General features: G+C 49.5%; 1 protein-coding gene across 16 annotated transcripts in view; it reads right to left on the reverse strand.

Moving 5' to 3' along the window:
- MICAL2 (microtubule associated monooxygenase, calponin and LIM domain containing 2) overlaps positions 1-26,385 on the reverse strand; it is a 251,221-nt gene that overhangs the window by 82,425 nt on the left and 142,411 nt on the right. For 6 of the 16 annotated variants that reach the window (XR_007719270.1, XR_007719267.1, XR_007719272.1 and 3 more), the window contains 6 exons: positions 24,079-24,186; positions 22,874-23,060; positions 21,331-21,419; positions 19,991-20,093; positions 17,204-17,361; positions 16,055-16,280 (listed from right to left, as the gene is read on the reverse strand). Coding sequence is in view for 10 of the 16 variants with exons in the window: in XM_050757390.1 (XP_050613347.1) it covers positions 19,716-20,093; positions 21,331-21,419; positions 22,874-23,060; positions 24,079-24,186 (762 nt within the window). In the remaining 6 variants the exon portion in view is untranslated. Of the gene's footprint in view, positions 1-3,350; positions 3,532-16,054; positions 20,094-21,330; positions 21,420-22,873; positions 23,061-24,078; positions 24,187-26,385 lie in introns of those variants that run through there. The other 10 variants (XM_050757387.1, XM_050757384.1, XM_050757389.1 and 7 more) reach the window with 5 other exon arrangements.

Below are 26,385 nucleotides of genomic sequence, written 5' to 3' on the forward strand. Positions count from 1 at the left end.
TGCCTACGTTGAGGCTTAGAAGACTCTGAAGGCTGTGTGATCCAGGACAGGTCATTTCCCTTCTCTGGGGATCAGAATGAATCACCTGTGGGATGCTCAAGCCTATGTTCCCAAGCCCCATTCCAGAGTCTGCATGGTCAAGACTTGAAGAGCCAGTAGTCTACAACTGCAGTCCCTGCTTTCCCCTCATGTTCCCCCCACACCTACCCCTTTACTCCACTGAGGCCACTTTGTCCAAGTTAACAATGAGCCTCCTGTTGGAAAGTCCAAAGGTCATTTCTCTATATATATCCTACTGGGCTCTCCAGCAGCCTCTGATGCAGAGAACAAAACCCTCCCTCTTGAGACACTTTCTTCTCTTGGCTTCCACCACCCGCCATCTCCTGGTTCCCAGTGGGTTTTGCTAGCTCCTTCTCCACTCGCCTACTGAATGTTCAAATGCCCCAGAGCTCTCTTCTGAGCCCAGCTCTTCTTTGTCTACAGGAAGATATTCTTACTCTGGAAGCAACTCATCAGAGCCCTGGGCTTTAATAGCCTCTAAAATCACCATCTCCAGCCGTGCTTCCCAGAACTTCACACTTACATATTCGACCGCTTACCTGACGTCCACACAGACACCAGCATCTCAAACCCCAATATGTCCAAAACAGAACTCTTGACTTTCTCCACTAACCTGCACCTTCTCTGAAATCTTCCCCACCTCAAGATAACTTTAGAAATGACCATACCAGCCATTCAGTCACTCTAGAAAAATTCTGGGAGTGACCCTGAAATTCTCTTTCCCTCTCATTCAGTCCATTAGCAAATCCATCTCCACTGCTCCCATCCTGACCCCGAGCTGCAGGCTCCCACCTACTCTTCCTGCCTTCATCCTCACACACCCCTGCCTCATCCATTCCCCAAGGCAAGGCCTGCTGACCTGTGAAAACTGTAAATGAGATGTCACTCCTCTACTGAAAACATCTTTGAATTACAGTCAGGCCTTTCATAATGATGTTTTAGTCAGCAACATAACCCATAACGATGGTGGTCCCATAAAATTATAATGGAGCGGAAAAATTCCTATCAACTATTTACGTCGTCGCAGCCCTTGTTAACATTGTAGGGAAAGGTATCACTCACGTGTTTGCGGTGATGCTGGTTAAAAACCTACAGTGCTGCCAGTCAGTTAAGAAGTAAGGAATAAAAAAGCTTATAGAATAAGGGTATAAAGAAAGAAAATATTTTTCCAGCTATTCAATGTGTGTGTGTTTTAAGCTGTGTTACTACAATAGAGTTAAAAAGTTTAGAAAGTAACAAAGTTACAGTAAGCCAATTTATTATTGAAGAAAGAAAAATATTTTTCAGATAAATGTAGGGTAGCCTAAGTGCACAGTGTGATAAAGTCTACAGTAGTGTACAGCGATGTCCTAGGCCTTCACACTCACTCACCACTTACCCACTCACTCACCCAGAGCAACTTCCAGTCCTGTGAGCTCCATTTATAGTAAGTGCCCTATATAGGTGAGCCATTTTTAATATTGTATACTGTATTTTTACTGTACCTTTTCTATGTTTATATATGTTTAGATTCACAAATATTTACCATTGTGTTACAGTTGCTGATAGCATTCAGTACAGTAACACAGTGTACAGGTTTGCAGTCTGGGAGCAATAGGTTATACCGTATAGCCCAGGTGTGGAGTGAGCTCGCCCATCTAGGTTTGTATAAATGCCCTCTATGATGGTCACACAATGACAGAATCACCTGATAACACGTTTCTTAGAACATATCTCGGCTAATTAAGTGATGCATGACTGGATACCTGGAACACAATTTAAACTCCTTACCTTGTCTTATAAGCCTTGCTCCTGCCTGCCTTCCTGGTGTAATCTCTTATTCTTCTCCCACTCAGGGTGTACTTGCCACACCGACCTTCTCTTACCTCTGAGACACGCTCACTCTCACCCAGGGGCCTGTCACTAGCTGTTGTCACTTCCTGCATTCCCCTTCTCCCTTGGCTGTCCCTTCTTGTCAACCAGTTCTCAGCTTAAATGTCACCTCCTCAGGGAGGCTGTGGAAATTTGTCTGCAAAGATGGTTGCAATCATTCCCCTTAGATCTATGCCCCTTTGCAATGGGGGCTTTGCAGCTCTTCCCCTAAAGAAAGAAGCCTATTTTCCACTTGTTGAATCTGTTCAGGCCTTGTGACATGCTGTAGCCAATCAGATGGAACTGGAAAAGCACTGTGCAGTGTCAAGCCTAGGGCTCGGGAGATCTTGGATGGTTCCCCTCTTTCTCTTAAGGCCACAGAAACAAGGCTGGGCTGCCGGTTGGAGGATGAAAGACCCATGGCCCAATAGCCCTCTGTCACCCCAGCTGACGCTCAGACTCCAGAGCAGAACCCTACTGGCCCAAACACACAGGTGAGCCCACCAAGACCAGAACTGCCCAGCTGCACCTGGCTTACTTGGTCAGGCTTGGCTTACTCTGGTCTACTTTTTTACACAATCATGGTGTAATGGATGGTGGTTGGTTTGTCACTCAGCATTATTGTGGGCATCAATAACTGCTACAGAGGCCTTTTCCTGGCCACCTAATCTAAGGCAGCTGACCAGCCACTCTCTAGCATATGTGTCTATTTTTTTTCTTGACCTGGCACATATGTGATGCTTTTATTGTTTAACTACTTACTTGCTTCCTAACTGGCTCCCAATGTGACGAAAGCCATGGGAAAGCAAGGACCTTGTCTTGTGTTGGCCACTGCTATTTCCTCAGAGTCTAGTAAATAATAAGCAACCAATACCTGTTGTTGACTTACCTCTTGAGTGAATTCAGTGAATCTGGAGGAGTCCTGGAGTCTGCATGGCTAATAACCACTCTAGGTGATTCTGATGCAGGTGATGAGGACAGCACTCTGAGAAACAGTCACCTAAGGCACCAGGGCTTCACTCCTCATGTTCCCCAATCTGTATCCTAGCCTGCCCAGCCCCATGCATCACCATCTTGCAGTGGGCAGGCCCTGGGGACAGGTGACACCCATTCTGCACCCCTCACTACAGTCAGCATGACAGTGCCTCCTGAGAAGAGCATGGGGCCAGGCCCTTTCCCTCCCCGAGAAAATAACAATTGCTAACACTTACAGTGCTTATGATGTGTGGGCACTGTTCTATACACTTACTACAGATGAATTCTGTGAATCTTACAACTCCCTCTGAGATGGGTACCATGATTGTCACCATTTTACAGATGAGGAAATGGAAGCACAGAGAGGCCACACTGCAAGCAAGTAGAGAGAAGACCCAATCCCAAATGCAATTCCCTTCCTCCAACCCTGCTTCTGTCCCCATCCGGCAGCAGCCTGAGCATACCTGCTGTCCTCGCTGGTGACCAGGACACGCACAGCCAGCACATCCTGTCCAGCTGCATCCTCCCCAGGGCTGATCCTCACCGAGGTCCACTCGGAGGGCAAGGGAGAGGTGGCGTCCCCTTCCACATCACTGTGTTGTGGCTCAGAGATGCTCTTCGGCCTCTTGGGGGAGGTGGGCTCATCTGCTGAGAGGAGAGCAGGGTCTAGAGAGATGGTGCAAATGAATGACCCAGCAGGACTACTCCAGGGGCTCAGGACCCCTCTAGGCCCGGGGTCTACTCAGACACTCCAAAGCTGACCTTCTTGTCCTCTGTGCCACTGCTGGAACCCTCAGCCCCGAGCCTGCCAGATGCCCAGGCATTTAGGGCACATCTCCCACATGTAGGGCGCGAATGCACAGATTATCCCATTTAGTCCACAGGGAAGGTTCTGAAACGTTCAGAGGGGCCATTCTGGGCTAACCAGTCCCTGAACTGCTGCTGTCAAGACAGCAACATCCAACATGTTGCTAAATCCAGTGGTAACATCTCAGTTCTCATCTTATTTGACTATTTGACACACCAGCAGCATTTGACCCAGCTGGTCACTCCGTCCTAGAAACAGCTTTCTCTGCTTCTAGGATGGCAAGGCCTGCCCAAACCCCAGCCCCTACTTCACTGGCAATCTCCTTTATTTCTTCTGCTGGCTCCACCTTCTTCCCTTGATCTCGTAACACTGAAAGATCCCGGGACTCAGTCTCTGAACCTCTTTTCTTCTCTGTCTACACTCATGCTCTTGATGCCCTCATCTGGTCTCATGGCTTTAAATAACCCTAGACAACAATGACCTCCAGATTTCTATCTCCAGCCTGGACATTCCCGATTCTAGACTTATATAGACCACTGCTCACTTGCATCTCAATCTGGGTGTCTAATAGACACGTCAAACTCAACAAGTCCGAACGGAGTTCTTCATCTTCTCCCCCAACCCAATGTCATTGTCTTGCCTACAGCCTTCCCCCTCTCAGTAAATGGCAACTTCAGCTTCCTGTTGCTTCAGCCAACGCCTCGCCAGCATGTTTGACTGCTCTTGTCCTTTCATTCTTCATTCAAGGCATCGGCAAATCCTGATGGGTCTGCCTTCAAAACACGTCAGGAATCCAGACTCCTCTCACCACCTCTCTGCTTCCCACCCCTGGTCTGGCCACCATTGTCTTTTGCTTGGATCATAGAAACTGCCTCTGCCTGGCCTCTGTCCCTGCCCTCTTGCTGTGCCCCACCCCCACAGTCTATTCTCAACACAGCAGCCAGGGTGACTCCATTAAAACCTGAGTGAGATCATGCCACTCCTCTGCTTAAAATCCCCCAATGGCCCCTCATTCACTCAGAGTGAAAGCTGAAGGCTCTACCGAGGCCTGCAAAGTCCAACATAACGTAGTCCCCAGTGCGTACCATGACCTTGTCTCCTAGCACTGGCCCCAGGCTTGCCCTGCCCTCACCATGGCACCTCTGTGATGCTCCTCCACACTCTGGGCACATGCCCTTCTCAGACCCCTTGCACTGCTCTTGTTTCTGCCTGGAAGGTGTTAATCCCCAGACATTTCCATGCAGGCCTCACTCACTGGCTTTCAAGTCCTTGGTGGAACGTCACCTGCCCTGACCATCCTATTTTTTTTTTTTTTTTTTGAGACAGAGTCTTGCTGTGTCGCCCAGGCTGGAGTGCAGTGGCCGGATCTCAGCTCATTGCAAGCTCCGCCTCCCGGGTTTTTACGCCATTCTCCTGCCTCAGCCTCCCGAGTAGCTGGGACTACAGGCGCCCACCACCTCACCCGGCTAGTTTTTTGTATTTTTTAGTAGAGACGGGGTTTCACCGTGTTAGCCGGGATGGTCTCGAACTCCTGACGTCGTGATCCACCCGTCTCGGCCTCCCAAAGTGCTGGGATTACAGGCTTGAGCCACCGCGCCCGGCCAACCATCCTATTTAAAATGGCAGCCCATGCCCTCAGTGCTGTCCACTCCCCTTGATTTTTAGTCATAGCGTGTCTCACCCTCCAATAAACTATACAATTTCCTTTTTCATTTTGTTTATTGTCTCTTTCTTCTATGACTAGAATGTAAGCAGTAATTTTTGTCTGTTTCATTTGTTGCTAGGGTGGTACCTGGTGAACTGTAGGTGTTCAGTGAGTGTCTGCTGAATGAGTTCATGAGCGAATGTGCCCAGCTCTGTCTTGGCCACTAACTAGCTGGGTGACCTCATCTCCAGGGACAGTGCCCAGAGAAGAGGTATCATTTTTCCTCCCTAAGGTGGAGCCTTCACCTGAACCTGGCTCCCTCTCACTTCCCTCCTCCCTCTCCACAGTGTCATTCTTGTGTTCTCATTTGTCTACTGAGTCTTTCCTGTCTGTATTTAAATATGCTGAGTCTCCTGTCTTAAGAAAACTAATTTTAATCCCAGTCCTCACCCCAAGCCCCCAGCCTACTCTTTCTTCTTCCTTCCCAGCCAAGCTTCCTGGAAGGGTTGGCTACACTCTTCTCTCTCTCTCTCCTCTTCTTTATGAACCCCCTATTCCTATCATCCTGTCTGTGCCTCCACCACTCCCAGACTGCCCCCAGCACAGTCCACAGTGACCTCCTTGTTGCTAAGTCCAATTCACAGGACTTTGGGGGTCCTCCTGCGGTCCTTGAACCTGCCCCGTCCCTGCTCCTGGGGACACCTTCTCTCCCTGTCCCTCTGGCTGGCCATCTCAGCCATCCAGTATTCCAGCCAACTCTTAAACAACTGGGTTCTCCATGCATCCACCTGAGCCCTCTCATCTTTTTACCCATGTGTTCTCTCTGGGAGATATAATCTCTTCCCTAACTGTATTTACCACCTATGAAGACGACTCAAGAAATTTTGATTTTTATGTGAAATCCTCATCTTAAAATAGACAGATCAAAATAAAACATGTCTGCAGCAGACTGAGCAAGTGGGTTGCTAGTTTGTAGCCCCCCTGGTGTGCATGGATGCTCGCTGTGTGCACGTGTCTACACTTCTAAATTAGTGTAACTGGGGATGGAAGGTATTTGAGGAATATAATCGGATGCTTCACTAAATAATAATAATGACATGGCAATGGTGGTGGTGGCAGCATTAGTCATAATAAAAGCAGTAGCAGCTTACTTTTATTGGGTGCTCAATATATACCAAGAATTGTTTGAGCATTTGACATGTATTAAGTCTATTAAATCTCACCTGATCCTCTCAGAAAAGCATTGTTATTACCCCCATTTTCCTGCTGAGAAAACTCAAGCATAGAGAGGTTAAGACACCAGCACACGGTCATATATTCTGTCAGAGGACGGGGCCCAGTCTGCGTGTCTGTGAGCACAACAGAACCACGAATGGACAGTGTTTCACGGGACCTTTGTGCTGGGAGTTTTGCTGGAAAGCGCCCCCAGTTCTTTACTCCCTCCCTATAATAGAGTTGCACTCTATGCTGTGACTTTGCAGTCCTTCCTGCTGGAGTTGGTGGGGTGTATAGCCCTGCCCCATGGATGGACGTGAGGCTTGGTGGCAAGGCTTGCTTTGACCTGTGGCAACCCGTGGATGGGACGTGAGCAGAGGCTTTAAGTGGGCTTGCTGGTTGGCTGTCACTCATGCTCCTGCTAGGTTTCTATGAAAAGAACTTGTCCCAGGTGGCCACTGCCCCTTCAGTGGGGGTCCCTGATGGAGGGCACATGGAACAGACCTGGGGCCAAGCTATAGCCTGGAGTCAACCCTGTCAATCCTTTGGGGCCTCCCTCACCCGTTAGACCTACAGCCTGAAGCAGAGCTACCCAGTCAACCCACAGACTCCTGAGCAAGAAAATAGGTGCCATATGCCACTGAGACTGGGGAGGCTTGTTACATAGAATGACTGTGGCAAAGACCCAGCTCCATGCCTTGCTTCTTGTGTGCCTGTGAGCTGTGTGCCCAGATGCTTGTATATCCAATAGATGCTGTGTCCTCCTCAGATCCAGGCCTGTGCTAGGGGTTTGGGAATGAACCTGCCACCAGTCCCTGCCTTCAAGGATCTCTTTCTGTCTCACAAGGGAAATAAGGCATGTTCACAAATATCTACGTGATAAGATAAAGCAAGTAAGAGTGAGGCATGGAAGAGGCAGAAGGGGAGGGAGATCTGACTTCCATGCAACAGCAGCTTTGGGTTAAAGGCACTGCTATGATTGGGCTTGGGGATGAGGGGAGAGAGTGGTGGAGTCCAGAGTGGCCTAGTGGGATGAGGTGGCTGCAGGTGGCTGAGGTAAGCTCAGCTATGCCAGGCTGTAGAGGTACCAGACCCACAGCCACCACACCTCAGAGTCCAGACCAAACCTGTGAGGAACATCCAGCATCCTGCTTTTCTCTTCCCTCCTTCCATGAAGGGATGGAACAGACCAGGGCTCAGCCTGGCTCCCTGGGCTTGAGGAAGGTGGAGGGCGCAGCTGACAGATGGCCTCTCAGAGCATAGGGCTAGGGCCAGTGTCTCTCACAGTGAACCCAGACATCAGGGCAGGGGGAGAGGTGTTGAGGTAGAGACTCGGTAAAAAAGAAGCTGGTACTTCTTCTGGGCCCCCTTTTGCCAATGTGCGGAGGCAAAAAGCCCCAAAGGAGGCCAGGCTCCTCCCCCGCTTCTGCTGTTTAAGACTCAGGCCATGGCTACTGCTGGGTTTTATGGGGTTCAGTGCCACCTCCAGGAAGAAATTCCTACAGTCAAGTGGCTACTTCCAGATATCTCTTTTCATTCCCAGACAGCTCCATCTGTGTGTGTATAACAGTAGTAATACTAGTAGTACTAGTACAAATACTGGACATAATACTAATGACAGTAACACTGACTCATCGAGTGCCCATATGCCTTCATCCACCCTAGCATCCCAACAGCCCTAAGAGAATGGTATTAGCATCCTCACTGGATGAGTGGAGAAGAGTGAATGCCCACCAGGCCAGCCAGTGAGCACACAGCGCTGGGTGTCACCGCAGCTGGGCCTCCAGCTGCTGGGCACAGAGCAGCTGCACTTGTGGCCAGCCCCAGGTGAAGAGCCAGGTGTGCTCACCTGTGCTTCGTGCTCATACCACCAGACCTCTTGCTGCCTCCCCGAGGCCGGCTGCTCTTTAAGACTGCCTGAAGTCATCTTTGCTCATTTGGAGAATCAAGGACTCTAATGGGGGTTGGAGGTAACAGGAGAGGAGGTACATAGGAGTCATGGGTGAGGAGAAGGATCCAGCACCCCGCAGGGCAGCTGTTGCCAGCCTGTGGCACGAAGCAGCTTTGCCCAGAACTGAGCACCTCAGCCTCATCTCAGCTCTGGCCAGATACCTGCTCCCTAACAAAAGATAAGACTCCAAAAATCCTAAGTTCCGGGTCCAAGGCCTACCCACAAGCCTGGGAAAGGCAGAGCCAGGCAGGGTCTGGGGAAATGTCTGTCCTCACACACGGCTCCCAGCAGCCAGGTCCCAAGGCCCTTTCCTGGCCAGGCCCCTGCCGCAGGGTTATGGAGAGGCGCGGGGCTCCCTGGTTCTGCTGGTGAAATTGCTGCTGCTTTCCACTCGAGTCTGAGACTCTTCCACTCACTCCCAGAACCCAGGGAGATGACAACACAGCAGGCCTCTTGTGTGCTGCTATTAACCCCACTTTGCAGGAAAGGAAACCAAGTCTTGGAGGAGTTATAACACTTGTCTAAGGTCACATAGCTCCTAATGGCCAGAGCCATCTCTGGCCCCTGTCCACTGTTCTCTCTGCAGAAAAAAGTTGAGAAAGAAAGCAGCAAAACTAAGAGGATCAGGATCCAGTCAGGAAGACAGGGCCAAGCCAGGGAGTTCAACAGAAGCGTCCAGACAGGAAATGAACTGCAACAGTGCTGGAAGAGCTGAAAGCCTAACAGGGATGATGAGGCAACCCAGACAGGAGCAGCAGCAGGCCACTGTCCCTCAGCAGCAGAGGGACAAGGAGAAGAGCTGGTGTCACCGGAGCCCAGAGGCCACAATGCTGCTGCAAGGCAGGGAGCTGGGAGGGACACCCTGGCCTCCCCTTGGATCCTGCCCTCCAGCCCCACACCAGCGCGTCCAGCGGTCAAAACTAACAGTAAACCAGTTGCAAGGGAGCTAGAAGATGTAGCTTGCAAGGGATACGCCTTTTCAATACAGTGCCCAGCCAGAGAAGGGCGGGGAAGGCATCTGAGCACACACAGGCACATACCCGGGATTCTGAGCAGAGCGGCCTCTTTGCCCTCTTGTAAGTGGGGACACTACAAGCCCCCAGAGGGATGAAGGAGGGTCCTAGGAAGATGCTTGTGGCAGGCAGTCCTTCTGTCCACTGCCAGGGTATGTCACAAATGCTCTGGGAAGGGGACTTGTCGGTGCCAGAGCCAAGGTCCTTTTTAGTGTGTGGCCCTTTAGAGAAAAGGCACAGGTGCCAAGATGGGCTGGCTGCCCTCATGGGGGCTTCTGAGAGTGACTCCTCAGGGTGCAGTCATGGGAATGGGCATCTACGGATCTTCAGGGGGTGAACAAATTGATGGGCAATCCTGGGCCTCTGGCCCCTCTGCCCTGGGGCATGGCTGCCCTGCCTTGCTGTACTCCTTCCACAAGTAGGCCTGGCCTGTGTGTGTAGGTGTGCAGATACACGCGGACACACGCTCCACTGCCCACAAGCCAGGGTGGATAGCATCATTCAAGGGGCCCTGGCTGGCCCTAGCAGTAGCCTTCATGCAGGGAACAATACATTAAAATGTAAACCTGAAGGAAGATGCAACCTTTGACAGGTAGTGCCAAGCCTCAGCCCCTTCCCCACGGCCCTCAGCAGAGCTGAGCTGCTCCTCCCGTGAAGCCCTCATCCTGGACGCTGGGCCAGACACAGGGAAATTCTGCCACAGATGGCCGGCAATCTGGCACCAGCCCTCAGCACATGGCTCCCTCTGGACACCAGGACTCCTCCTTTGAGGTGAGGGATAGGGGCACACGTTGTATCATCCCAACAGCTCTGCAGCCTCCAGAGTGTCAGGGAAGCTGAATTTCTTTGCTAATGGCAGCAGGTCTGGAGTCTTCTTCTTGGACCCTGCCTCTTTTCTTCCCTCTTCTTCCACCACTACAGGCATTGTGTCTGGCCGGCTGTGAGCCTCGAGCTTTGGGCACAGCCAGGACCTATACCCACGTTCCTCTGAATGAGGTGGGCAGGAAGAACTCTAAGTTTCTGTGAAGGCAGCCCAGCAGCAACCCCATAAAGCAGGAATGAAAGTAGCCTGGGGCCCACCGTCCTTCCCTCCTGTTCAGATCCCGGCCAGAGCAGCAGCAAGACCCCAGCACTGAGTAAACAATCCCCATCCTGCTGCCACATGTCCCCAAGGGAGTCACAGCCAGGGCCTGGTGTGAGTTGGGGTGGGAAAAGAGAAAATCTGATCTGGCACTTCTAGGCTCCTACAAATGGAAGAGTTGGCCTGTTTATCTGAGGGCGGGCAGGCAGCCTCTCTTGGTCTCAGTTACAGGCACTTGAGGATAACTGGACTCAGGGGATCAAAGCCATGCTGAGTCACCCACATGCCTTGTCATGGGGGCCGCACCCTCCAGCCCAGGTTATGGTGGGCGGAGTGTTCCCCACCCCGTCCCTTGTCTCACATCTGCCACCTGGATTCCTGTGTCAAGACCCCAGAGCAAGGCACAGTGAACAGGGGACAGAGGATGTGTTTGAGGCCGGTGGCCTGGGCCTTGATGCCCCAAAGGGGATGCTGCTGGAACAGCTCTCTGCTGCCAATCTTGGCTTGTCCCTGAGAGGAGGCGTCCAAGGCCCACCTGGTTCTGTGCAGACCCAGCTCTCTCAAGAGTTGTACATGAAGATGATGCCCCTCAGAAGGCAACACAGAAGCAAAATCAAAACTCCCTTCTCACAATCAGGAGTCTGCAGTGGCAGCCAGGACACACAATGTCAGATTTCTCTTCCTCCCGGTCTCCCTCCTGAACCACACTGGATGCCAGCCAGATCTTCCCCAGCCTGAGATGGTTGCATGCTCTGTAGTCTGAGGTCCAGGCCAGAGGGCATATATCCTAAAAACATTTTTTGAGGACCCACTATGTGCTAAGTACTGTTCTGTCGGGGTTATACAAAGCATTCAAAGGCAACCAAGACCCCTGCCCTCATGGAGCTTGCATTCCAGCAAGGTTGGAAAACATAAATAAGCAATACACATAATAAAGGAGTGAATTACACAATATGTTGAAGGCAATAAATGTGTGCAGTGGAAAAACTGTCTAGTAGGGTAAGGGGGAGCAGGGATCACTGGGGAGTGCAGGTCTCAGGACTAAAAATAGACCTCACTGTGGGTATTGGAGGACACATGGACAAATTTGAATAAAGGACAGACTCAGCCATATGAATGCCAGGGAAGCGCATTCTTGGCAGAGGAAACAGACAGCACAAACGCTCTAAGAGAGAATGTGGCTGGGTCAGAGTGTGTAAGGGAAAGTAGAAGTCAGGAGGTCAGAGTAGGGGCCAGACCCCACAGAGCCCTTCGAATCCATCATGCCTTTGGCATTTGCACGCAGTGAGCTGGAGAGCTGCTGGAGTTTTGAGCAGCAGTGAAACATACATTCTAAAAGGATCATCCAGGCCAGGCACAGTGGCTCACACCTGTAATCCCAGCACTTTGGGAAGCTGAGGTGGGAGGATCACTTGAGGTCAGGAGTTCGAAAACAGCCTGGCCAACATGGCAAAACCCCGTCTCTACTAAAAATACAAAAGTTAGCTGGGTGTGGTGGCAGGTGCCTGTCATCTCAGCTACTCGGGTGGCTGAGGCATGAGAATCACTTGAATCCAGGAGGTGAAGGTTGCAGTGAGCCAAGATCACTCCAGCCTGGATGACAGAGTAAGACACTGTTTCAAAACAAACAAATAAATAAAAATAAATAAAAGGATAATTCAGCTGTTTTGTTGAGGATGTTGAGGGGTGAAGGGAGAAGCAGGGGCCCTCAGAGGGGCGGCTGCAATAACTTGGATGACAGCGGGCGGAGGTCGGTTAGTGTAGAGGTGGTGAGGAATGGATAGGTTCTGGATGTTCCTCAAATTTGCTGATGGATTTGGTGTGAGGTCAAGAGAAAGAAGAGTCAAGAATGACTCCAGGGCCTTTGGGCCAAGCAACAAGAAAAGGGGAATTACAGTCTCCAGAAATGGGGAAGGCTAAGGATGGAGCCTGTTTTGGGGAAATCAGCAGTTGGAGTGGACATTTGGGCTGGACATGCGCAATAGACATCAGGTGTGGACGTTAAGCAGGCAGCTGGGCACAAAGTGAGAGCCTGTGCCCCCTCTTTGCACTCACTAAGGCAAAACCAAAGTCTGCTGGCAGGTGGTGGCAGGGAAAGGGAGCTCCAGAGCTGAGGCCTGGGTGTCCGAAGGGAGATGGCTGTTGCCTTTAAGAAGGCTGGGGAATCAGAAACCTGGAGAAAAACATGGTACCACCAGTGTGAATTGGGACCGCTGTCTAGCTCCCAACCTGAAGGTATCCTGTCAGGAGTTCTGAGCCCCAGTTAATCGAGAATGCCCAAAAAGTTTTCCTCTGGGCTCTCTGTGCTGTGCAAAATCAGGAAAGTGCTATTTAGAGCATGACAAAGAGATCTTGCTGTCCTGAGAGCCAAACACCTTGGAAAACCCTATGCTAGGGGCATCCTTAGCCCCAGTTCACAGAAGGGACCTGCGCAATGCCACTGAGTCCATACCAAGTGCTGGAAGCAAAGCCTGGGCTTTGGTGGAGCCCAGACCCTCATCATGCACCGAGGTTCCTCTTAGAGCAGGCACCTGACTCCTAGCCTGGGCTGTGGGACTCAGTCCCTTCACAGTGGAAGACGTGGCTCTAGACTCGCCTCTGCCTCCTCAGTATCAGGAGCTTCTTTAACATCAGTACTGACCTCAAGGCTGACACAAGGAGGTGAAGAGCTAATGAAGTTCTGCACATAAAGTTCTTGGCCCAGTACCTGGCACACAGAAAATGTTCCCTATATAACAGCTGGCTGGGGGGTGGGGGGCAGTAAAAGATTTAGTAACTTCTTTTACTTACTTAAGCCTTTTTTTTCCCTTAAGTTGTAAAAATGAATGCATTTACAGAAATAAAGGGGAACAGCCCACCCACTCGGCTTGACCGACTTACACATTCAAGTTTCACAGAGATTTATTTCTTCTGCTGGATTATTTCCTCAGGATAAATTCCCTGCAGTAGACTTATTAGGCCGAGAAGTCAGAGCCCTTTTCTGGATCTCAATCAGGGTTGCCACAATGCTTCCCAGGAAAAGATTCTCCCAGTTTACTTTTTACTCAATACTTGGGATGAAGTTCATATTTTTTTCTTACAGTGAGTTTTACTTTTTTCTTTACTAATTCAGTAGATGCACCATAATTTTTATTTTCTTTTTGAGACGGAGTCTCACTCTGTCATCCAAGCTGGAGTGCAGTGGCATGATCTCAGCTCACTGCAACCTCTGCCTCCTGGGTTTAAGCGATTCTCGTGCCTCAGCCTCCCAAGTAGTTGGAATTAAAGGCATGTGCCACCATGCCCAGCTAATTTTTTTTTTAGTAGAGACAGGGTTTTGTCATGTTGGTCAGGCTGGTCTTGAACTCCTGACCTCAAGTGATCTGCCCGCCTCAGCCTCCCAAAGTGCTGGGATTACAGGTGTGAGCTACCGCACCTGGCCCATGTACACCATAATTAATTTACTTCCTTTAAAAACCAAGTAGGAATACTTTTGTAAATACTTGCTTTTTCTTTTTAGTGTTTACTTTTAAAATTTGCTTAAGTGTAAACCGCCTATTCATAGCCTTTGCCTATTTATCATTGACTCTTTAATCAACAAATATTAACTGATCATTTACACTGCGAGGGGTGCCCAGGAACATCTGTTTTAAATGAATTTTGAAAATACCATGCAATGAACTTCTTTGTTATTACATTTAGTTTATTTTTTTCCCTAGTCTAATGGTCTATTTAGTATTTTATTATTCTACACTAAGTTTCAAAAATGTATATAATCAGATTTGTGCCATGTTTTTCCTATGTGTTCTTCTTCCTTTTAGAGGGTTTATGCTTAGAAAGTTGTCACCCCATTATCTATTCAATATTTAATTTCATTTAATATTTAATTCTATGGTTTTACCTCTGAAATTTTAAGTCTTTAATCCAATATCTCTGAATTAAAGACTAGTCTACTAAAACTATGTATGTAGAATGCAATATTCAAAAAAACCAAACCAAAACCAAAACAAAATGTTCAAATAAGTATGAGACAGCTGACTTTCACAAAGTTGATTAAACTTCTCTATGAGGATGCCCCAGAGACTTGACAGGCAAATGAATCTTGTGAGTCTCCAGGGCTGGGGAGGACTGGCAAGATCGGTATAAAATATCCCTCGAATGTCGTGCCTATGGACCCCTTTGTTGGTGAAGCACCTCTTGGGGTGTCACGCTTTGACAACAAAGTGAGGATTTTTGTCTACTTTACTCCCTGCTGTATTCCTAGCGCATTGTAGATGCTCAGGAAATACCACCTAGTTGAACAAACAAATAAGCACATGCAGTAAAATAGAACAGATCTCATCCAGTACAGCAATACGGAGCCACATCTCTAAGGTGCAGGGAGGTGTGGGGACTTTGCATGGTTCGCTGCTTTATCTAGGGCTTAGAATAGGCCTAGGACAAACATTTGCGGAATAAATGAATGCATAAAGGAATGAGTCACTTGCACAGCCCAGCACCTGACTTACAGTCCCTAACATCCCTCCTTGAATGGAAGTGGGAATACGTCACCCGGGTAAGAGTACAGAACCCTTCGTCATGACCTGAGGCAGCTCTGAAGGTAGATCCAGGCATCAGAGACCAGAGCCTCAGGCACACCCATCTGGAGGTGCCAGGGACCTCATAAAGTCCACAGGTGATTTTTCATACCAGTGTCAGAAGCCCAGCTACACCCAGCCAGGAAATGGCAGGCATCTCACCCAGGGGAGGCTGAGGACCAGATGACTTTGGCACTGCCCAGGCTAGCCAAGTGAGGCTCCAAATCTTTCCCTTAAACACAGCCTGGAGTTGCCCAGGGCCTGCCATGAGTGTTCTACTTAGGGTGGCACTAGGGCAGGGCCTCCCACCATAGGCACTGAATGCCCTGAGCCTTTGGGACAGGAGAGGTCTCTTAGGATGGCAGTGGCTGTCCATCTGATGAGCACACTGCCAACTTCATTGCCATCCTGAGACTGATGCCCAGTCCTTCCTCCTTACCTTCCACTCGCCACTCAGCTGTGGACCAGCATGAAGTGTTCAAGACCAACCTTTGCTAAATAGGAGCCTAAATTAGTGTAAGGTTCATAGGGAAAGCTCTCCTGTAGAGCCACGCTTGGGTGTGCGGTGGAAATGGGTGTAGATAGCTGTCAATACAGTCTGTTTCTAATCGCTGAGGGGACACTGACCCTCACCCACTATGCCCAGCATCTAGAACAGCAAAGTACAGTGAGTGTTCAAGAAAGAGACCCCAAAGCCTGGCCCAGGAGCATTGATGACAGTTTCCAAATATTACCCCTGGGTAATATTTCCTTTCAGAGCGCCCAGCGCAGCCCGAGAGTCCTGTGTCACCTCAAGTGCAAGTCCCGCCAGCAGTTTAGGGAAAATGAACCCCCTACACCAATCCCTGTGTGTGAGGTTTTAGAAGCTTCCACGGCAAAGAAGAGAGGAAACAATGAGCTTTATAAAGAACAATATTTATTTCCATTTACAGCATCAAATACCATAAATAAAGCTAAACATTGTTTGTTTTGCTGTGTGCAAAATACAGGGTTCCGTGTGGCACTGTAAATGATTACCAAAGGTCACAGACATGCGTTGTGATGAGATGGGGAGGCTAGCTAAAGAGGAGGCTGAGAGGGGAGGAGGGCACTCTTTGGTTGACATTCTATAAAGGGAGGGAGACTCTGTAAGAGAAGATAAGACAAGAGCAACGACTTCGTACTGGCCAGGATCTGCACAAGTGCAGCGAGTGTGCAGCATGCAGGGCCAGGCAGGCAGGCCCAGGGGTCAGGGTGGTCTGGGCCACATGCAGGACAGACGCCCCCACAGCCTGAGACCGGCGAGGGTTGCCCAGGACAGCTCCACTGTGCTTGGTGTGTTGTTTCTCATTAAGAGCACACTGGTGATTATCCTGCTGCGCCAGGTACAAGAGGCAGCAGAAATGTGTGCTTTAAGCAGAGTCACAGGGGCCTGGGGCTGAACTGAGTCATTTCTCAAAGATATCCCTGCCTGGGATGATGATGGCTCTAATTGAAGCTCTGGCATCATCTGGGGCTTTATGAGCCAAGGGACATAAGAAGAACCACAGCAAAACCCTTGCATCTACAGTGCAGGCTGCAACCAAGGCAGGATTTGCTAGAATACTTGTGATTACGTGTTCAACCTACAGAGCATGGGTCAAGCTTGGGATGAGGCCTGAGAGTAATTATGCTTTTTAAATCCCTCCAAAGAATCACCTATGGTTTTGATCAATGACATTAACAATCTTTACATTAAAGCCAGTTTAACAAGGGGCTGATATGTATGAGCTTTTTGAGGCTGCTCGATAGGTGTTCTTTTCAAAGGTGACAGAGGCCCCCTCATGGTACTGTCTCATGATCAAGGTCGACCCTCCCAAGAAAGTAGGTGGCTTCGCAGGTGCAACTGGAGAAGCATGCACACAGGCAGGCCCAAGGGAGAGAGGAGAGGCGGGGCATGCACTTGGGGGTAGACCAGGCTGCTGGCTCCACGGGAAATGAACACAGACATGGGTCTCAAGCTGGACACTCCCTCATGCTGTTAGCCAACCATGCCACCATATGAGTCCATCAGCATGCAAGACACTCACAGTTAGCACAACCAGTACCGCTGGCCGGGAGGACGGGGTGCAGAAAGCGGGTTGGGGGTTAGTACCACTCTTTGAAAATTGGCAAGAAAACCAGTCACCTTAGAGCAGAAGTGGGTGTCAGCCAAGAAGTGGGTGTAGCACTGGAAGGCTGAAATGAACTGATGGCCATGGTGTAAGATTGGAGAGAGAGAGAAAGATGGAAAAGAGAACTTAGTGTGGGGGAAAAAAGGAAATGATTAACATCACGAGAAGGCACTGGAGTTGAAAATAAGGCAACTATTGAAAGAGGGAAACTTCCTCTGAAAGAGTCACTGTTTGCTTAGACGAGATGAACCTTTCTGGTTGTGACCAGCTACTTGTTTACAAGAGAGGATGCACACAATTTGCATCTTGCTCCCTGATATCCTCTCGGCCCGCAGTTTACTCTAGTGTCTCCTATTCATTCTTGAACATGTTGTGGAGGCCTAGAGGCATTCACCCTCTGGGGTCCACCCCTGGGTGTTGGTGCTGCCCACCAGAAAGGTTCAACATCTCAGAGCATACAAACATCTCAGATTTCTGACAGGCACACCCTGTCTCACCACAGTGATTCAAACCAGTCTCCTTATGGCTGTACATGACAGTCTTAGAGATTCTGACTCTGGCTTCATGGAACACTCCACAAAGCATCTCAGCCTATCCTGAGCTGAAGATAATCACAATAACATGGTCATTCACATCATGACCTCGAGAATTTACTTTTTGTACTCAAACAAAAGGAATCAAGGGTTCCTCCCCCCATGCTGAACACTAAAATCCCAGCAAAAATTGGAGAAAACACAATGCAAGTCATCAGACTGAGAACAGTGCCAATAAGGACAGAGGCGCCAGTTCCCACAGAGTTGGCCATGGCTATGCCTCTGTTTTTCCCAAGGATTTCAGGGAAGTGTTTGTAGAAATGCACCTCCTCCTTTCTTCCCGCCCCACAGAAACTGTCATCTCAAAGCTCTCAAAGGTTCTGGCTCCTCACCCACACCCAGGCACACCTCTTAGTTAATCCAGAGGCATCTCCAGTGATAACTGCACAGAGCTATCTTGGGCCCAGCAACTCCAGATACAGTGAGCCCTGTAGATGGCCTTTCTCTGGCAGCCCCTTGATTGTTCAGCCAGACCCTGCAGCTGTGTATGTCTAGGCAGCGTGGAGCAGGGAGAGCTGAGGACTCTTCTAGATACCCAGAGTGAAGAATGTAGGTGGGCCTGCATGCTCATTTTAACCCTTACTAAGGCATATTTCCTTTGGATCAGTCCAAAAACAGCTTCTACTCCCAGCCTTCCCTGCCAGTCAAGATACAGTAGAGCTTCCCCTGGAGGTCAGACCCATTCCTTTCCCAGGGCATTGTGAAAACGGTTTCTGTTTTGATCACATATGCATCGCAGCGGAGCAGCTAAGCCGTCAGGATGTCCACAGGCAACGCTCACTGGGCAGGTCATGCTTCCCAGCAATAGCCTGATGTGTTAACAAACCCCCTCAGTCTCAAAGGACACCACATGAGTGGGTGAAGTCTTCCACTCCACTCGGCCTGACCAATATGGACCCTGCAAGGCCTTGGCTCAGCCTGTAGCCTGGGCTGGGGGATCTGCTGGGAGCCACAGGGGCTAAAATGCCATCAGCTGAAAGAGCTCATCTTCAGCACTGCATCAGCTCCATGGTCAAATGCCAGTGGGCTTTCACTGCACTGCCCCTTAGTGGAAAGGGAAAATGCATGTTTGTAGAATCTATTGAAACCCCATGGTTCTTCGTCATTTGGCTGTGAGTTGGTATGGGGGGGAAAGCCTTTAAGCTACTATTTAACATCAAAACAAGGGAGCAAAACAGTCCTCCCCGCAAGGGGACAGATAACAACCAAACACACACTACTCCCTGCTTTTGTAAGTTGAATTCTATTCTGCCCTTCTACTCTTTTCTTCTAAAATAATTATGCTTTCGTGTTGTAAAAAGTATCCTGCTGCTGACAAGTGGCATCTGGGTACCTAAGCCAAAAGGCACTGGTCAGGAGATGGCACACTCACTTCCATATGTGTAAAATCTTAAATCATCCACTTTGCAGGCAGTGGCTCTGACAACTCACTGCAATGTTCAAGGGGTTTATAAAACTGGTTATAAGCTTCAAACCCATGTTAAGAAAAATTGACACTCATAGAAAAAAATGCTTTCTCTAGGCTTATTAAAATTTAAAAAATTGAAATGTAAACCCAGAAGTATGGCTCACTTTGGTGTACATATATATAAGTACAAAGCTACAGAAAAGATCCTTCATATCGTCCCTGGCCCTTCATATCGTCCCTGGCCCTAGTGAGTAGATGTTCACCCAGATAAGGCCAGGCAGAGGTGGCCCATGTGAAACTCTTTGGCTTTGAGCTAATTGCTTAGAGAATGCTAGGCTTCCTGGCCAGAGCCTGAGCAAACTGCAAATGCACTGCCATCTGAAGCCTCCCTGGAAAATGTGAAGGCACTTTGGGGTGGCCAGGCATGTCAGCGGAGCTTGACTGGGAAGCACCTGAGCACCCAGTTGCAGATGCTCTCGAGGGAGCCCTCAGATTCCCTGTACATGGCTGCCAGGACCTCAGAGAACACCCAGAGAAGTGGCAGCCCCAGGCTCAGGAGCTCATACATGTAGCAGTAGTTGTAAGCATTGTCCCTGATATGGAGGCCAACGGCTTGCAGGAGTCCCTGCATCCAGTTACACAGGTCCCTCGGCAGCCTGAGGGGCCAGCCCAGCGCCTTCCTAAAGAAGGAGGTGGAGATACCTGGGGGGCTGCCTTCCAGGGTGCCAATGGCGGCCACTGCGCAAGAACTTTCAGTGGGAGTGTCTCGCAGAGGGGCTTCCTGCTCTTGCCATGTCGCCTCCTCCTGAGAAAGAGATCGAAATGAGGGCATTAGTCTGCAAGTCTTCCAGAGGACTACTTCAACAAAGCAAGCAGGGAGCCAATACAAACCGAACTTGACAGACCCTGCAACCAGCCCCCACAATAATCTCAGCCCCCCAACTCATGCTGAAGCCGGTGCTGAACACGGGCACTTTTCTAGGCGGCCAACTGACCATAAGAGTCACGGGCCTTCAAAAATACGCATGCCTTTTGATCGGGAATCTGACTCCTAATGATAAATATCAAGTAAATAATTTGAAATATGGATAACAATATGCATACCAGGATGTACACTATAAAAACATTGGTAAGATAAAAAATTCAAATGACATAAAGATCCAGTAGTGCAGAAGTAGTGAAGTAAATGACCATTTATAGACTAGAATCTTCCAAAGGCATTAAAAATTATGCTCCAACAGGATTTTTAATGTCATGGGAAATTATTCTTGATATACAGTTAGTGAAGAAAAGGAAGAATATAAAACTGTAGGCGTAGGATTCCACTTTGGTTAAAATACATTCCCATAGAAAAAAGTCTGGAAAGGGATGTTACAAAATGTGAACTGCGGTTTTCTCAGGGTAGAGTAGTTACAGGTGATTTAACTTTGCTTCTTTATATTCTCTCATTCCCATGTTTTTACACTGAACCTATATATTTGGGTAATTAGAAAAAAGTTTTAAGTTATGAGTTGTTGCTAGTGGTAGATGATTAATCAAGCTCGAGAGAAGATATTTGCTAAGAGATGCCAGAAGAGATGCTTCCAGAAACCATCTATAAATTCAGTGGGCTGGTCACTTGGTTGACTTCGAGAACCTGGGAGAGGACTTAGAAAATGTAGAAGGGTCGGTCCTATACCAGGCATTCTTGCAAACAGCACCTTGTGGCCAGGTGGGTTCCAGGTACGGAGGGCCACGTGGCTTTTGTGTGGCTAAGAATATCATCCCATCCCTGCCACATGGGCAAGCTCTTCCAGGCTTCTTATGAGAAGCCATCATGGCTACCGTCCTGGGAGCTCATCTGGAATGGGACACGCCCCAGAGGCTGTGGAACAGACTGAAGCAAAAGAACCCTCCACACCAGTAAGCAGAGGTTTTCTTCTTTATCTGTGAGTCATCTCAATCCCTCTAGGGCCAGAAAAGCTGGCCTAACTTTGAGGATCACTGGAAACCCTTATCAAGAGGCCCTCCCTGTTTCACCAGCATGTTTGAGACAAACATACCTCTCTTTGTTGCTTCAACTCTGCCCGTCTCTTCCGTTGTTTGCTATTGGTTTTACAGTGAATGAAGTGAGGCTTGCAGTAAAATTTGCCTGTAAAAAGAGGCACACACATACAGAAAAATTTTTCTCCTGTAAACTAGAGCCACAGTAGACAAAAGCCAAGTGCACACCACTGTCCAAGTCAGAAAATAGCAACGATGGAAATAGCCCAGGGTGGCTCAAACTTGGGAAATGGCTTCCATCACCTTCCTTAAAGAAGTGGCACTGAGATGAGGTAGGAGGTGCCTCAGAGACAAGCTCCAGCAATGGGGGCTCTCCCGGGGATGTGGCTAAGACTTCAAACCATGGAGGCTCCCGTAGGACGGCATGCCGGCACCCGGAGAGGGCATGGGACCTCTGAGACCCTACTCCCATACCACACCCCATGCCTCTTTTCCATCTGGCTGCTCCTCTGCATCCTTTATAGTAAATAGGAAAACATTAAAAAAAAATCCTCAAAGCAAACTGAGGCCAAGTTTCTTCATAAGACCAGTTGCCAGGCAGCAAAATGGACAGCTTTGAGTATGAACACCCTGAATCTTTCTTTGTGGAATACCTGGTGGGTGGGAAAGGCTGTGAGCAAATGGCAGCAGTGATGGTGAGGAAAAGACCCAGACGGGGCACACATCGGGAAACTGGCCACTGCCCAGGACCACTGTGCACCTTCCAGAAAAGCCTTCCTTGCTCACTGCTATGCTGGTAACAGTAGCAATAGTAAAAATTGTAACAGGGACACTTACATAGGAATGACTGTGTGCCAGGCACAATGCTACGAGCTTCACGTGCATTAACTCGTCAGTCCTCACAACCACCCTGAGAGCGAAGTACTACCATTAACCTCATTTTACAGATGAGGAAACTGTTTAAGTAACAGGCCCAAGGTTCTATGGCTAGGAGGTAGTAGTTTAGTTTGAGGGCGTGTATTGAGCGCCATGCTATACTGCTTCTTGTTATAGATGACAGAGCAAATGTCAAGCGCTGAAAATTAGAAAATAATCATTCGTTCCAATGAGCACGATTCCTCCATCAATGTCTTTGTTAGGCCACTTATCAGAGGGAATGTCATTTTGATGGCTATTTTTAAGACACATACTATGTAAATAATATTAACATTGCATCATATGGTGAAACTTACTTCATGCCAGGTGTGGTGCTGAGCATGCAACAGAGGGTATTGGGTTGGATTTTCTTGGCCATACAGGGACAATGGAGGGTGGTGAGGCTACATAAGAAGAGGTACGTAGAGCCCTGGGCACACAGCAGGTGCCCACCAGGACCTGGTATGCCACACCACAGTGCTAATGCTACCCCTTCCCTGGGACCACAGGCAGCCTCCCCTTCTAGCAGGAGCTCCCAGTCTCCCTGAACAGCTTTCCTGATGACATCGTACTTCCTTTTGGGGGTGTGTTAGGTGTCCTAGAGCCGCCAGAGGGACAGGAACCCGAGTCAAGGTCACATCTGAGGCCAAGGCCAGAGCCCAGTGCTGCCCTGGTCCCTGGGGTTACCTTCATCGCAGTCAAAGGTGTAGGCAGCCAGGCGCAAGGTGGTGGCACAGACGCTGCAGCGGAAACACTCCCGGTGGAAGAAGTGGCCCTCGGCGCTCAGCCGCTCCATCACGTACACACGCTTCTTACAGAAGTAACACGTGTCGCTGCCTCCCAGGTTAAGGGGAAATGACTTTCGCATAGATTCCTGGGGATCGGGAGAGAGGAGTGGTGTATTAGGGCTTATCCCAAGCTTTCAAATGCCAGGCTGAGGCTTCAGAAATTCCACACTGAATGCTGGGGACCTCGTGGGCTTCTGTTTCCTGCTCCTGCCACTGCAGCAAAGAGGGAGGGGTAGGAAGATACGTCCTTAACCCAGACCCCAACCCTGCAGGGGCTGCTGTTAACCGTACTCCCAGGCAGGCCGGAGACAACAAGGTGGGCCCCCCCGAGGTTGGCTGCTCTGGTTTTTGGGGTGGGAGTGATCCTGGTCTGACAGAGTGGGCTTTACTCAAACGTGTCCTCCCCACGATATTCCTTCCAGGATCTGTCCTTGGGATTAAGTGTCACCTGGTTCTGGACAGAGGTCCTGAAACTGGCCTGCTGAGGATGTTTTAGGTGTCCTGTTCCCCTGCAGTGGCACAGGTCGGGTGAGGAAAGCTTGTGGCATCAAATCTGGTCAGTTATAGTCCTAATTGTGAATTGGGAGGGCACGGGCTTGGGCAGCAGTACCCCTGGGCAATTCCAGGGCAATGTGCCAAAAGGAAACAGAAAGAGTGGTCAACTAAAATTCCTGGTGATGGCAGCGAGCAGCCTAGTTTAGAGAAAGGGAGAATTCTAATCAAAGGGATATTTTCCCCATGACTTTTTTCTCAATCCAATGCAAAGAGTCTGTTCAGGTTGGACACTAAACATTGAAAGTGAGACCATTCAATTATGCTCACGGCCTCACCTGGGCCTTTCTACCAGGCCGTTCTCCAGAGCTACAGACAGCAGGAAGATCTCTATTTTCAAAAAGACCACAGGGGACCTGAGTGAGGTCTGTCTTTAAGGAAATGTAGGTTCCCTCTAACTTCTGCCCTGATCCAGCTCATTCTCAGCCCCCTCTTGGCCCAAGAGAAGAGGAGCCTCGGAAGGGCTAGAGCATCCTCTCTGCATCCCATGTGCCCGCCTTGGGATACCAGAGCCAGTGTCTGTGGGTGAAGGCTGGGGGTGCATGTCCTTACCAGGTCTGGAGAGGTGGCCTGGGCCTTAGGTCTGTGATCATTCATGTACAGATTGACCAGGACTTCAGCTGCAGCCCCTATTCCGCTGGACACTTTCCCTACCGTCAGCTAACCAAGAGCAGAGGCAGAGGAGACAGAGACAAAGGTAGAGGCCAGTTAGCACCCAGGAGGAAAACACAAGCAGGATGGATGGGGAGAGGGCTCCTCACCCACATGCAAATAGCACCCCACGATCCAGGAGAAGCAAAACCAGACAGGAGCAGACCACAGGGATTCTGGAGATGGAGAAAATAAAATAAATAAAACCCTGTGGCCACAAAATCACAAATGCTGTAGGATTCCACTTACATGTGGTACCTAGAGTAGTCAAAATCGTAGAGACAGGCAGTAGAACAGTGGTTGCTGTTGTTTAATGGGTACAGAGTTCCAGTTTGACAACAACTAAGAGTTCTGGAGTGGGAGGATGGTGAGGGTTGCACACAAAGGATGTATTTAATACCACTAAACTATATCCTTAAAAAATGGTTAAGGCTGGCTGGGCATGGTGGCTCATGCCTGCAATCCCTGCACTTTGGGAGGCCGAGATGGGCGGATTACCTGAGGTCGGGAGTTCAAGACCAGCCTGACCAACATGAAGAAATCACATCTCTACTAAAAATACAAAATTAGCCAGGGTGGTGGCGCATGCCTGTAATCCCAGCTAGTTGGGAGGCTGAGGCAGGAGAATCACTTGAACCTGGGAGGCAGAGGTTGCGGTGAGCTGAGATCACGCCATTGCACTCCAGCCTGAGCAACAAGAGTAAAACACCGTCTCAAAGAAAAAAAAAACAAGGTTAAGGTGGTAATTTTTATGTCATGTATATTTTAACACAATAAAAAAATTCGGGGAAAAAAAAGATTAAAAACCAAAAGCCTTTTAGTCCTGGGTGGGCCACAGGACTATTACATCCACTGCGGGGTGCAAGGCCTTCCGAAGTTCCTGAGCCTCTCATTGCACAGATGCGTACATGAATCCCAGAGAATGGAAGGGTCTATCTGAGGCCACTTAGCAAATAGATCTAAGATTCCAGACTGTACTCTGGTCTCCTGCCCCCCAGCCCTGGGGCATTCACAACTTTACTCAGCAGGGGGATGGGGTAAATGTGGTGCTCAGACCCAATCATTACCCAAAAGGCCCCAAAACCTGCGAGTCAGATAAGCCAAGCAAAGAGAAGAAAATCAGGAGCCAAGTCCCCTCAGACAGAAAAGTAGACTGCCACACTGCAGCCACCGTCTTTCAGAGACCCCTTGACCCTGGGGGGCCGCAGGCAGCTGCCCAGGGACCAGCAAGACCAGGGGAAGGGTACGGTCCCAGCTCCACCACAGGCCAGTGCTGAGACTTGGCATAAAGCACAGAACTTCTGAGCTCAGTTCCTCATTTAGTAAAATGGGGAGAGCTATACCTGTCTCCTGAGTTTGTGGGAAGGACTAGGCGAGAGAATGTGTGTCCTAGCACCTGGCACTGAGCAGGCTCTTGGCCAGGACTACCTTGTGTGATATTGTGATATCATCGGAAATATATATTTGGACTCTGCCCCCTGGTTCCCGAGGCAGAGCTCCTAAGACCTTTGTACCTTCCTGAGTGACAGCAGCATCTGACGCAGAGCTCCTAAATCCCTTGGGATTTCCTGCGTGACAGGAGCATCCTTTGCTGGAATGAAGTGACTCTTGAGCTCCTGGATAGCTTCAGGATGGGGCTGGTTGCCAGGGGAACCAACCCTGTGATTAAAGGGTTGGAACTTTCAGTCCCATACACTGACCTACGAGGTCAGAGGGGCTGAAGGTTGAGTTAATCACCAACAGCCAATGATGTAATCAATCACGCCTTCATAACAAAGCCTCCATAGAAACCGAAAAGGATAGGGTTTGGAGCTTCTGGAGGGCGGACCACGTAGAGGACCCTGAAGGGCAGTGCCCCAGAGATGGCGTGGAGGTGCCTACCCTTTCCCACATGCCCTGCCCTGTGCCTCTCCTCACCTGGCTGTTCCTCTGTATACTTGATAAGATCCTGTATAATAAACCAGTAACTGTGTTTCCCTCCTCAGGTTTAACTAATTTGCAAGGATGGCTCACAGAACTCAGGGAAAACATTTCCATTTATAGACTTTGTTGGTGGGGAGAAACATCCCCACTCTATTTGGTGACCAAAGGTGAGTGGTGTGAGAGTGGAGAGAAGCAGCTTTGTTTTTTTCTTATACCTTGATTCCTCCCTCCCTTCCCTCCTCTAGATTCAGCCTGCCCCAGCCTGCCTTGAAGCTCCTAGGTCCC

Source organism: Macaca thibetana, chromosome 14 (assembly GCF_024542745.1).
Source record: "Macaca thibetana thibetana isolate TM-01 chromosome 14, ASM2454274v1, whole genome shotgun sequence".
Taxonomy (NCBI): domain Eukaryota; kingdom Metazoa; phylum Chordata; class Mammalia; order Primates; family Cercopithecidae; genus Macaca; species Macaca thibetana.